General features: G+C 42.9%; 1 protein-coding gene across 1 annotated transcript in view; it reads right to left on the bottom strand.

The window, feature by feature from the left end:
* The window catches only part of LOC133340484 (uncharacterized), a 63,315-nt gene that overhangs the window by 22,488 nt on the left and 28,603 nt on the right, over window positions 1–12,224 (bottom strand). The window contains exons 3-4 of the mRNA XM_061548774.1: window positions 8,021–8,333; window positions 4,039–4,191 (exon numbers count right to left, since the gene is read on the bottom strand). Of these exons, the coding sequence (XP_061404758.1) occupies window positions 4,039–4,191; window positions 8,021–8,333 (466 nt within the window). The remainder of the gene's footprint in view (window positions 1–4,038; window positions 4,192–8,020; window positions 8,334–12,224) is intronic.

The raw sequence follows: 12,224 nt of genomic DNA, 5'->3' as shown, positions 1-12,224 counted from the left end.
GTTGCTATTTCTTTTATACCTGATGATGATTGCTTGTGTTGCAATCGAAACGTCGTAGTATGCTATTATTTAATTTATTATTTTATCTTTATACGTGACTTTACCGAAAGAACCAAAGAGTAATCCCTGCAGTCACGAAAGCTCCAAATTAAGATTGAAAGCACAACATCTTGAGACACTATTGTATAAACAATTTAATATTCGAAACATAATTGTATTGTATTGCACGTACAGTACGTGTCTCTGTTGGTCTTGTAGCAGCAGTGCAGCGGTTAGCGCGCTGCGCCATTAATCCGGTGACCCGAGTTCGATTACCACTCATGGTCAACATCAGTGATGATTATCTAAAACGGTGCTGGGCCTCCCCTAGGTCGACTCAGCCTTAAATGAGTACCTGGTGCAGTGTGTAATAACATCACCACTGGAAAGACAAAGGTGGTCGGGCGCGACACTGGCCACCCACCCTCTCGTGTACCGTGCCGGCCTTCATAGGTGCTCGCTAACAGCACCTGCCTCATTAGTCTGTTAAGGCTATACGGGGGATATTTGTCTTTGTAAGAGGTGCTCGCTGACAGTAATTCCCCCAACATCATATTAAGGCTATACGTAGGTTCTTTGTCTTATATTTATAAGTAAGCTTGTAAGAGACGATACTTCCAGGCCTAGACTTAACATCTTAGGGGACATATAATGATCCACAATAGTTTTTGGTATATACCTTCCAATGCATGCAGCTTTTGTTGATGCCCTTCATAAATCTGTTTCCCCTTCCTCACATCCATGTAATAGTAATGCAATTGCATCCCAGAGTATGTCACTTTTAAGCAGATTTTGCATATTAAAACCCAATGGCATTTTCAAAGAAATGGATTGGTACTTAATGAGTGCCTTCTCTTCAGGGAGCACAATGGGAAATGCATTTAGCAACTGTTTAAAAGCGAATTAATAATACATACACGTGCATTTTTAATGAGGTGTGCCACAACGGCCAAACACAATTCTGCCGCACGAAAAACAACGAGTCTCTCCTTCAGCCAAAAATGAGCCCCAATTTTAGATTGAAAGCTTTCGTGACTGCAGGGATTCATCTTCTTGGTTCTTTCGGTAAAGTCACGTAGAAAGGAAATAATAAAATAATACGAATAAAACATAATAAAATACAATTCTCACGATGTTTCGGCCACAACGCAAGCAGCCATCCTCAGGTGAAGAACAGGGCTGTCTGGTGTCCTTCACCTGAGGACGGCTGCTTGCGCTGTGGCCGCAACGTCGTGAGAATTGTATTTTAGTATGTTTTATTTTTTTTATTTTATTATTTCCCTTCTACGTGACTTGACCGAAAGAACCAAGAAAATGAGCCCCAAGTTACGTTACGTTTCAGTGGTGCGCAGCTTACAGACTTCCCAAACCTCCCTCTGGTGTCAAACTGCACACCGTGAAATACTGCACCGTCCTTATGTTACTCCATCGGTCCTTTCTCTGTCAGATTCTCTACGAAGTTTGTGCCACCACTCTTTATTCCCTCTACTTAACCCCGTCTCATTGCGAACTGTGAATTCTAGCACTTCGATCACAATCGCGAGTGTTATCAGCTCGTTTAAATTCACTGCTGTACGAAGCCAATTGTTTGATAACACCACAGAAATGTTGCACTCAGCGGTTGTAATGCTGCTCCCTCCCACTTGTGTTTTGATGTTATCGCTCCATATCCCCTTGGGTCATTTGCTTTTACAATTTTCTTTCTCTTGAGCGCCATTTACATAACCAACTGTAGCCCATTGTCCTGTATCCTTTTGAACTACACATCTTTTGAAACCATGGACATCCTTGCCAATGAGATGTTCCATCTCAAGTGATTATTCAGAGTAAAATAGTCTCAGAAAATAAAATATTTGTGGGCTTTTTTTTACTTTACCCGTTTGTGCCATGTTTCCTATTAATTTTACTTTAATCGCCTATGCAATTCCTTTATTGCCTGCTCAAGTAATTTCAGAGGGAGGAGGTTGGTAGACGTTCCCCTGGGTTCTCATCCAGGGGCTGTAATCGGATTAACATTTAAAGGGCAGAGTACTTTGGCCAGTTCTTTGCATGAGTAAAAAAACCCTCTATATTGAACATAAGCATATATAATAGCCCAGATCTGTCATTATTTATTTCATTCTGTGCCTGTGATTAACGCGGCACGGATTGGTTGAAGTGCGTCACGTGACCGCGAGCAAGCAGCCAACCAGAGGTGAGCCCCTCCCAAACATGTACGCCCCCCCCCTCCATTGGTTGAAGTGCGTCACGTGATCGTGAGCAACAGACGGGTGTGTGAAAGTGAGGAGATGGGTGAGTGACAGTGAGGAGACGGGTGAGTGAGAGTGAGGCAGAGCCGTGCTCCGTCCACTGCTGACCCGAGGGACCCCGTGCTCTCCACTGCTGGCTTTAGAGAGAGCCGCGCTGTCTTCACTGCTGCCGTGAGAGAGCCAGACGCGCTCTCTCCACTGCTGCCCTGAGGCAGAGCCGTGCTGTGCACTGCTGCCCTGACGGAGAGCCGCGCTATCTCCACTGCTGCCGTGAGGGAGCCAGACGCACTCTCTCCACTGCTGCCCTGAGGCAGAGCCGTGCTCGCTCCGCTGCTGCACGCTGTGCGAGTGGATCGTAAGGATTTACTTGACCAGTCTGTTGGGGGCCACCGCACGCTGTGGTTGTTCGGGGATGCTGCAGGCTGTGGTTGTGAGGGGGCGCACAGCTGTTACCCTCATCAAATAAGGGCACTATTTACTAATTAGTTTGGATGCAAAATATTCAAAGACTGCAATTGTATCACAGCCTAATGCTGAGCAATGTGCATGGAGTAATTACATGATCTTTTTGTATCGAATTCAAATCTTAGATCTAATGGGCTGCGAAAGACATGTCTGGGTAAAAACTGCCATGTGAACGTTGTTTTGATTCGTGTTCTTTCATGAGGTGAGAGCCTAATGAGATGCATTATCTCTTACTATATACAAGGAAGACCAGGACACATCACACATGTCTAGTCATGTAAAATGGATCACTACGGCTAGTATCGCTTAGTGCAGTATAACAAGGAAATATGGGGACAGAGGTGAGCACACCGTGCAGTACCACAATGGGTCACTGGGGGCGTGGTACCAGGTGCTCGCAGAAAGAGGCAAAGGAGCCCTACCGACAGAATAGGAAATAGCAGCCACTCCGCCAGCGCAGCGAGTAATTGCCGCATAATTGGTCACGAGGGAACGTGGTGAGGTTTGCTGTGAGGACGAGTCACCCCGGCTCCGGGTGAAGCGCGTGGTGACCGAGGGGGGACACGGGTAGTGTGGCCGAGAAGCTTCTGGAGAGTTCCTGAGGGGGGTGTGGTTAAGGGCGGCGCCGGGCAGGAAGCATGTGCGAGGTTGTCGGGAACCTTCGGGAACGTTTGAGAAGGGGGGCGCGGCCGAGGGTGGAGCCGGGTCGAGCCGAGAGGGATAAAAGGGGAGCCCCGATCGCATATCGGGGCTGTCCGTGGGTGAAGTGGAACCGAGGTGCTACATCTACGTCTTCGACATCGTGGGTCAGACAGCACGTGGCTGCTCTGACACGCTTGTAGTTATCCCGTAAAGGAAAGAGATCGGTGTATTATAGTCCCGTGGGTAACAAGAGTGAGAGACAGGCGTAGTCATCCCGTGTGTAACGGTGTCGTGTAAAGTGTAGAATAAACGTTGCCTCTTAATAGTGTCTCTGAAATGATTCACTACACATGCAAGAAAAATATGCGATATTATATATATTTTACAATGCATTTCAATTCTGGGATTCGAGTTGTAACACACTATTCTGACCACACAATTTGTCCATTAACGTGCGTCAAATATCAGAGGGAATGCTTAAAATGTACTGCTAAAGAGAAGGATAATTGCAAAGGTGCAATACGAGCTCATGAGAGCTCTTAAATTCTGCCATCCTAGTGCTGAATGTGCTGATTATTTGACTACTCAGTCTTGTTTACAGCACCATGTACTTGTGCGTGGCTGCGTTATGAAAAGGCCATACGTGCGAGAAGTGGTGTAGGTGAGGGCTGAGAGTAGGCAGCACTCGACCCCGATGGTGGAGGGGCCGATATCGTCGGGAGCCGCTTCACGCTCTCTGCGCCGCCTCCTTACGTCGTGCAGAAACTGGTCGATACTTCCTGAGAAATCCTCCTCCCTGTGTACAGAGCACAGACAAATGGTAGAATCATTATCATTGATAATGATGTCAGTAATATTTCTAGGAAAGCCTTACTGAGTATCAAGACCCCTTTTCAGCAATAGTTCTACATTGGCTTTTTTTTTCCTTTTTAAGGGTTGCTTTTTTGCACGTGAGGAAATTGGAAATAACACACGCACACAACAACACTCAAAGGTCTGCACAGGTGGATTCAACTTGTTTTACTACCATAACCCCGTGGGTTTGGGAGTCTCAAAAATGTAACGTAACCCAGCGACCGTTGCCTCCAAAGCACAGGGGCTAGAGACTTGCACCGCCTCACCAACCTGAAACTGCACCATGCCACAACAGGAAGGGACAATGGTGTAGCTATCGAGTAATCTGGGGGTGAAATTGCATTGGAGCCCATGTGCCTAAATAAGGTGCAGACGCCTCGAACAAGGGGGGCTTCTCCTTGCAGCAGAGCCCTTGCCAACCACATTACACCACGCCTCCAATTAGCACGGTTGGCTGGGTACGAAGCAAAATAAGTTAAACATACATACACCACTGTACAGAGTGCATGGCTAGGATGCCAAAGTAGGGGGTCTTTGTAAAATGTAAATATAAATCCAGTAAACGCAGGCATTAATTCTGAGCAGTACTTACACTTCGCAATTTTGGCCAAATTAAAGCTAAAAGCTTTGCATCGTCCATAAATCGACGCAAACCATACAAGTCCTGTAGAATCACTTCATCAAAAACCTTAACGTGAAGATCCATTGAAATCAACTTTCATCGATCGGACACACTGCCTAACAAGATTATTTGGAAACCTGGCCTAGGCTGATCAATAATTGGGTTGAAGGAGCAAATCTTTACGGGTAAATATACTTTCGAGCATCGATTCTACTTCAAGGAATAACGTGCTCAATGAGGTCAGACTAACAACAGACAAGGGAATGAACTATAACCACCTATACTGTGAGGAATTTAATGAATTCACATAATAGCATTTTTTTTTACAATATCTCAAGATGATGTTCATTGGCATTACACGAATTAACAGTTGGATTAAATTTTTTTAAATAATTTAGCCAGTCCATTATAATAATTGTTCAAAGATTATAATGGAATAAAACATTTTAACATCATTTTTAAAATGAAAACAAACCATTAATACGTTTTCAGAATAAATAAAAAAGCAGCATGAACATTTTTATTAAATTCTGAGCGTTACGCTACTTTTGATTAACATTATTATATCAATCTCATGCTGAATAAAGATTAAATTGTGCTTTAAGATCTGGGCACCAAGACTAAAGGGCACATGGCCAGGAAGCCGTGATGACCTGCTGTGTCGTTAATTAAACCAATGAAGTAAGCCCGCAACACTACTCCTGGCCATATCCCCTATACAAATGCATAAACTCAGAAGGCTATGTCTCGCAAAAGGATCTATATTAAACGCAAAAAGGCCTGGACTGACAAGCACAAATTACAGATCGCAAACGCCTAGAGGAAAGTAAAACTGTGCTTCCCCGCTTTCTTAATGTTTCTGTGTTCCCAACCTTTAGAGCGGCCATTTCAAGCAACAGTGTACCCTGCCACATACTTATACTCCACACACTTTAATCTCAAGTTGTTAAAGCACGAGAAAATACTGGCCTAAGCATCGTAATATATGTAAAAAAAAATTTTAAATAGCTTAGACACCAACAATATGACATTTGCTTGAGCCAGAGGTATATGAAATAATTACCTAATTTGTGAAAAGTACAATAGAGTCTGTTCTTGCTCTTGCCTTTAACTCTTGTAAAAGTAAAAATATCTAAACGTCTGTGGCATTAAAGACTTAAGGAAACTTTAATTTAAAAAGGGATATGTTTAAAGGCTTTTCGAGCTGTGCGGTGGGTTAGTTTTTCACTGGCCAGAATGGATAAAAGAGACTCATTACCCTCTGCCAGAATGTTTCACCTGCCACATGGGCCTCATGACACCACAACGTGGCCAGTCGCTACAGGTGATTACTACAAACGTCACAATTAACCCCCTCTCCACGATTAAATAAATCGTGATAATTTAACACTAATGACAAAATGATTCGTTTTTACATCCTTGTGGTGCATGAAAAATATATTCCGATTATAATTCATCATACTGTATTGCAGAGTAAATTAAATGAGCATAACGATTAATACATCATTTATTCTTACACTCAAAGTGATATGCATGTATCATGAGTGTAAGAAATAACTAAATTGCTAATGATGAAAAAAATACAATAACGGTGACAATAATGACGATCACGGTAATAAGGAAGCCGTATATAACAAATAAACTAAAATAAACATGAAAATACCACAAACTCGTATATTTGCAAAGCGTGATGATCTACACTTGTAACATAAATTCCTTGGGGAACGGGTCGATGTTTAACAATGATTTCACCATGTGCATGACGCTGCTGTTTGCTCTGCTCATGAATGGCCACTAAATTTCAGTAAAGTTAATGGGTTTCCAACCCCCACAGCATATGCATGCATTCCTGAGGGTAATCTATGTATGGATTTACTCTGGGTACTATAGGTTCTTACTACAGTAGTTGCAAAATGTAAACATGCCCATGCAGGAACCCTCCGATAAACACTTCGAAACTCAGCGAGGCTTTCTGAAATAAACAAATAAATCCATAAGAGGTTTTTTTCCCAACATGTTAAAGAAGCACTGCAAATGAACGGTTACAATGATGCACAAATCAACAGGGCATTGAATGCCAAAACCAAATCAAATAATACGAGCATTGAAATACCATACATTGCGGGAGTAACTGATAAATTAGCCAGATGTTTAGAAAAACAAAACATCCGAGTGAAATTTGGCACGGTACATAAAATACAAAAAATTATATCTGGTACAAAAGATGTTTTACCGAAGCTATCAACAGAAGATTTGTACAGGATTAACTGCACGTGTGGGAAATGTTATGTTGGGCAAACAGGACGAATGATCAGCACAAGACTAAAAGAACATCAGAGAAATATTAAATACTCCCAAATGCAACTGTCAGCAGTAGCAGAACATGCGTGCCAACAAGGACACTCAATTTATTTTGAGAATGTTGACGTTCTGTACAAAACTAGCTACTACTGGCCAAGAATAATTAGAGAATCTATCGAAATTTAAAGAAATAAAAAATAATTTTAACCATTACCGACTTAGTGCTGTGTGGAAGCGAATCATCAAATAATACATTGTTTAAATGCATGCCTATACAGGGCACCATACTTCAATAAGGATTACCGTTGGTATGGCTATTTTAATACACACAATGGGCAGAAAAGACAAGATCAAAGGGCTCGCATAATGCCCATGCATAATGTACGTTGGCTCATTAATCCCACCCACCCCCCCTCCCACTTTGTGCAAGAGCGCAGAAGTGTGGTCACCACATCTACGCCTCTATATCAGGAACGAAACAGGTGAACTTCTCCACAAATCTGGCTGTCGCCTGATGAAGCTAGTTGTAATTACTGGCGAAACGTCGTACTCAGATTATAAATGTTGTGGCTTGGCTCTCCAACACACCGGTGTGCTGTACTAGTGACGAATTTGCACGTTCTGTTGACGTGACAACCCTTACTAGTTGGCTGTGTCGGGTGGTGGCGGGTTTAAATGACACATTTATATATCTACGCGATCTAACCCCAAAAAAATAACCTCTATTATGGATATTGGTCGCGAAAGCCTACGTGTTAAACAAACAAATAAATGCTGTTACTTTGACCACTGTTCGCAAAAGCACAACGATAAACATCCAGAGCCTCCTCCAGAGGAAAACGCTCACTCCTCTGAAGAGGAGCTGCTCCCTTCACTGCTGTCCGTGTCGCTGTAGACCTCGGCGAACTTGCTGGCGGCTTCCTCGTCTGGTGCCGTGTTTCCGTCACCGCTGCCCCCTGTGCCGCACCCTCCGGTCGCCGGGTCCGCAGCCCCGGCGCACTCGCCGGAGTCGGCTCCTGCTGCCCGTGCGGCCGTCACCTCGTCGGGAACGATATCGACGAGCCCGCTGTGAACGCCGGACGGGTCCCCGTCTGCGACCGTGCTGCCCGGGTTGTCCGCCGCTCCCTTCAGACTCCTTCTTGCGTAGCTCTCCGTGGCCTCTGCAGGAAAGCCGGGATTCAGGATGTGAGTTTGGTTCTTTTTCTGAACGAGGAGAAGCGTAGTCCCTGTGAGCAGCTTCCTGACTCGGGTCCCCGTGGCCCAGTGGCCCATTTCAAATGTCTTAATATTCGCGTGGACGCACACCGTGGACATTCATATTGATAATCCGCGTGTCAATTGATACCTGGTCCACATGTGAGTGGAAGAGAATACATTTGACAATCAGTGGGGTGGCAGATACCATTAAAATGTACTTACTGCATTCAAATATAAAACATTGAGATGGGCAACATTAGGAAACACTGGCCATGACATATAGTAACAAATACAATTATAATCTGCAGACAAAATACTTGTAGAGTACTTTGTAAGAAATAATTAAAACTACAGTTTTAGGTGTTGATACACGTGACAAATTGTCATTATATGAACGTTATTTTGAAAACCGGCACAACCCGTGCTCATAGCTGGTGAATGATGGCAAATATTTTATTTTCAGTGATCCATTACAGGAAATGTTACAATCGAATAATTTTCAAAAGCGGCAAATGTGTATTCGTACATCAGCACGCGACTGCGAGTGCTACCACAAGGTCTTCAACACCCACGAGCATAGTGCTTCCCTCCAGAACGACTGAGTGCAATTGGGATTTGTGCCAATAAAAATGTAAATCCTTTGCCAATCTATTGCTGGACAAAGGCCCTCCTAGCAACCATCTCGATTATGGGAGTACTTCACCATGCTGGTCAGTTCAACTTAATTAAGGGGGAGGGAGGAGGGTCCCAGTTCACATATAACTCTCCACTGATGTTAAACATGGCCAGGCAATGAATGTAGGTTGCCCTGTTTGCACGTGCAGTGGTCCAGCCCATTTATAACTGTAAAAAGGGGTACTGTACTAAAAAAAACATCAGGATTCAAATAAATGTAAAAAAACATAAAGCTTAAGTTGTAGTATCCGATCGTTAAGCACTAAATATGTAAAAGTAATCTCTTTTGGGTGACTAAAAATAGAACTAATGTAATTGAAATAAGCGTTAATCTATGCTTGTTATATTATGCCATTCTCAACACATTTTGACCACCTCTGCTTAAATATTTCTAGATTTGAAGCTTTCGTGACTGTAAGGATTCATATTCTTAGGTTTTTTCGGTAAAGTCACGTAGGTAAAACATCAAAATTAATAAAAATAAAATAAAAATCACGACGTTTCGGAGGCAACACAAGTCTCCGTCATCAGGTGGGACCAGCTAATCCGGCTGTGACGGTCCCACCTGATGACGGAGACTTGTGTTGCCTCCGAAACGTCGTGATTTTTATTTTATTTATTTTTTATTAATTTTGATGTTTTACCTACCTGGTGACTTTAAAGAAAAAACCTAAGAATACTGCTTAAGTAACTTGACAAGAAATGCAATCGTAGTAAAGCACTACCTCCCCACACCGACATCATCTAAACACAATTTCCCACTTCCCAGCTTGAACACCACACGCTCTTTGTTTCCGTGCCCATGTCAGCAGTTGCTATAGGCTACAGAGTGAGACAATCTGGCTTGGAGCCAGGACAAAAATAAAATAAATGACATTACAAAAGAAATGAAGCCACTGCACAGATGCCGCACGCATCGGGTATATTTCGTGATTTTTTTTTTGTTCAGACAAGGTATGAAACAACAAGTATGTTGAACAAAGACACTAACAGATTGTACTTACTGTGGTAGGGCATTTAGAAAAACAATCAAGACCTGTCTCTCGAATGCACGGTGATAGACAGGTACAATTAGTGATGAAATAGCAGCCGCGATAGAATACAAGAACAGCAAGTCACAAAGAGGAGATAGAATGATTGACTAAGTCTACATATGGGAATAAACTTAAATTGCAGGCAGTATTAATGGTGCTAGCATGGGGTGACATTAATTCGGAGTTGATTGAAAATAGCCGAGGATGATATCAAACATTTTAATGTATAAAAATATGGCACAGCAAGCTGCTTGAACATACAGTACTGTTTCAGTGTTTCAGGCGGTTCATAGGCTGCATATTTCAACACCCGGCAAATATTATGACTGCTCATAGATTTGTCCTAAGTTATTTCACAGGTTTTTGCTAAACCTCCTGAAACCACCAATTTGCTAAACTTTCTGTGCGAGAACATTTAGTTTTATCCCTGGTGGTCAACTTTGAATCTGAATCCAGGATCACAACTCCAACATGGCCATTTGTTCCCCGGGGGACACCGATACATTCCACATATTGAAAGTAAAGAAGATGTTTAACATCTCTCATTGCTGTCCATCCTATACTCAGTATACGAATCAGGACATGTATTTTATACTGCAGGAATCCAATGAGGTTCAAGGTCTTTTCACAGATGTCCAGTAGGGGCAGGTCAGAACGTCACAACAACAATACAAACATACGATGGGAGTGCAACGTATAGGAAAGATAAGCAAATCAATACAAAAATATACAAATAAAAGGTAAAGCCCACTGAGCTATTCGCTTATTTTTCAGAAGCGACATGGCCACAAATGATAGCCTCAACGAAATGGCTTATCATGTGGAAATGTACACCAGCCAAATAAACAAAATAATCTAAACGCATGTTTGTAAATGACTCGGGCCTCAAGACGGCGTGCCATTAATGCTGGTGCCCATGACTCGCATGCTGTTTCCTAGTTTGATTGCTGGAAAACAAAAACGTACTTTGGAACAAATGCTGCACTGCATGCATACAAGAATGAAGTCACACACTCAGAATGACACTTACAGACGAAAAGAGAAGATACTGACTGCGAAGAAAGTAAGTGGCTTTAGACAGAACACTAAAATGGATAATGGCGAATGGAAAGACTATTGGTGGAATGGCAGCCATAGGACGAGAAGCATAAGTAGATGACCACCATGGACATCCAACTCATTATGAGATAACTTTCTGTGTCGAAATGGGAATGAATCGTGGCATCACAAGACAGGAAAAATGGCGACAGTGCAGCAAAGGATATACAATAGGTGAAGATGATAACTCAGTAACAGGCTGTAACCATCAAACTCGGTGCACATAAAAACATTTTTCCCCTGGGGGGCCAACTTTGAACATGAAACCAAGATCAGAAAGGTGCTGGCTCACTGCTCCAACACAGGCATATGTCCCCTGGACAACCCAGGCACCCCGTGTTTTGAAATTAAAGCGGCTGTTTAAATGTTGCCTTGCTGCCCTGCCCGGCCCAGCGTGACATGCGCGTCCGAGGCCTCTGGACGATGAGATTATCCCAGCTGCCCCCGACTCACATCCCACATCCCAGGTCGACGACAACAAACGTTCTCGTTAAAATGTTTATATATATACCCACAACTGAGTGCAGCCTGTATTTGATCTCTGCTGTTGCAAGTCTGACCTTTGCAACCAGGTCAATGATATTTGAATTTTGGCATTATCAGGTCACATTTTTTTTTTCCGATCCAGTTCAAAGCGCTGGTACTGGAACATTATGATGGAAAACGTTCCCAAAAGGCTGGCTCTTGTTTTCAAAACAAATTTCACAATGCCCTGGTTACAGCATGTGATTGCTGTATACACTTAGGCCATGGAAGGAACATGCCTATTTTCGCTCTGTAAATATAGAAGTCTGATAAAATATGCCTTCCCCAGTGGGCCAGAAGAAGGACATTACCAGTCAGCCTCCATTTTAAAACATGCCCTGTATGCCAGTTATGAACAGGTTGGTTGATTTAGTTTTTTTCAGAAGATCTGTTGTATTTGTCATCAAATTCACATAAATGTGTGGCTACTAGTCACAACAGAGAGGAAGTCGCTGATAGCATTAATGATTGCTTGAAAATAATAACATAAGCCTGAGGCTTAAATATCAATGTAAAACATGA

Source organism: Lethenteron reissneri, chromosome 9 (genome assembly GCF_015708825.2).
Source record: "Lethenteron reissneri isolate LAM-NWPU_2019-01 chromosome 9, ASM1570882v1, whole genome shotgun sequence".
NCBI lineage: Eukaryota > Metazoa > Chordata > Hyperoartia > Petromyzontiformes > Petromyzontidae > Lethenteron > Lethenteron reissneri.
The sequence above is the reverse complement of the archived record's forward strand: the minus strand, read 5'-3'. Positions and strand labels throughout refer to the sequence as shown.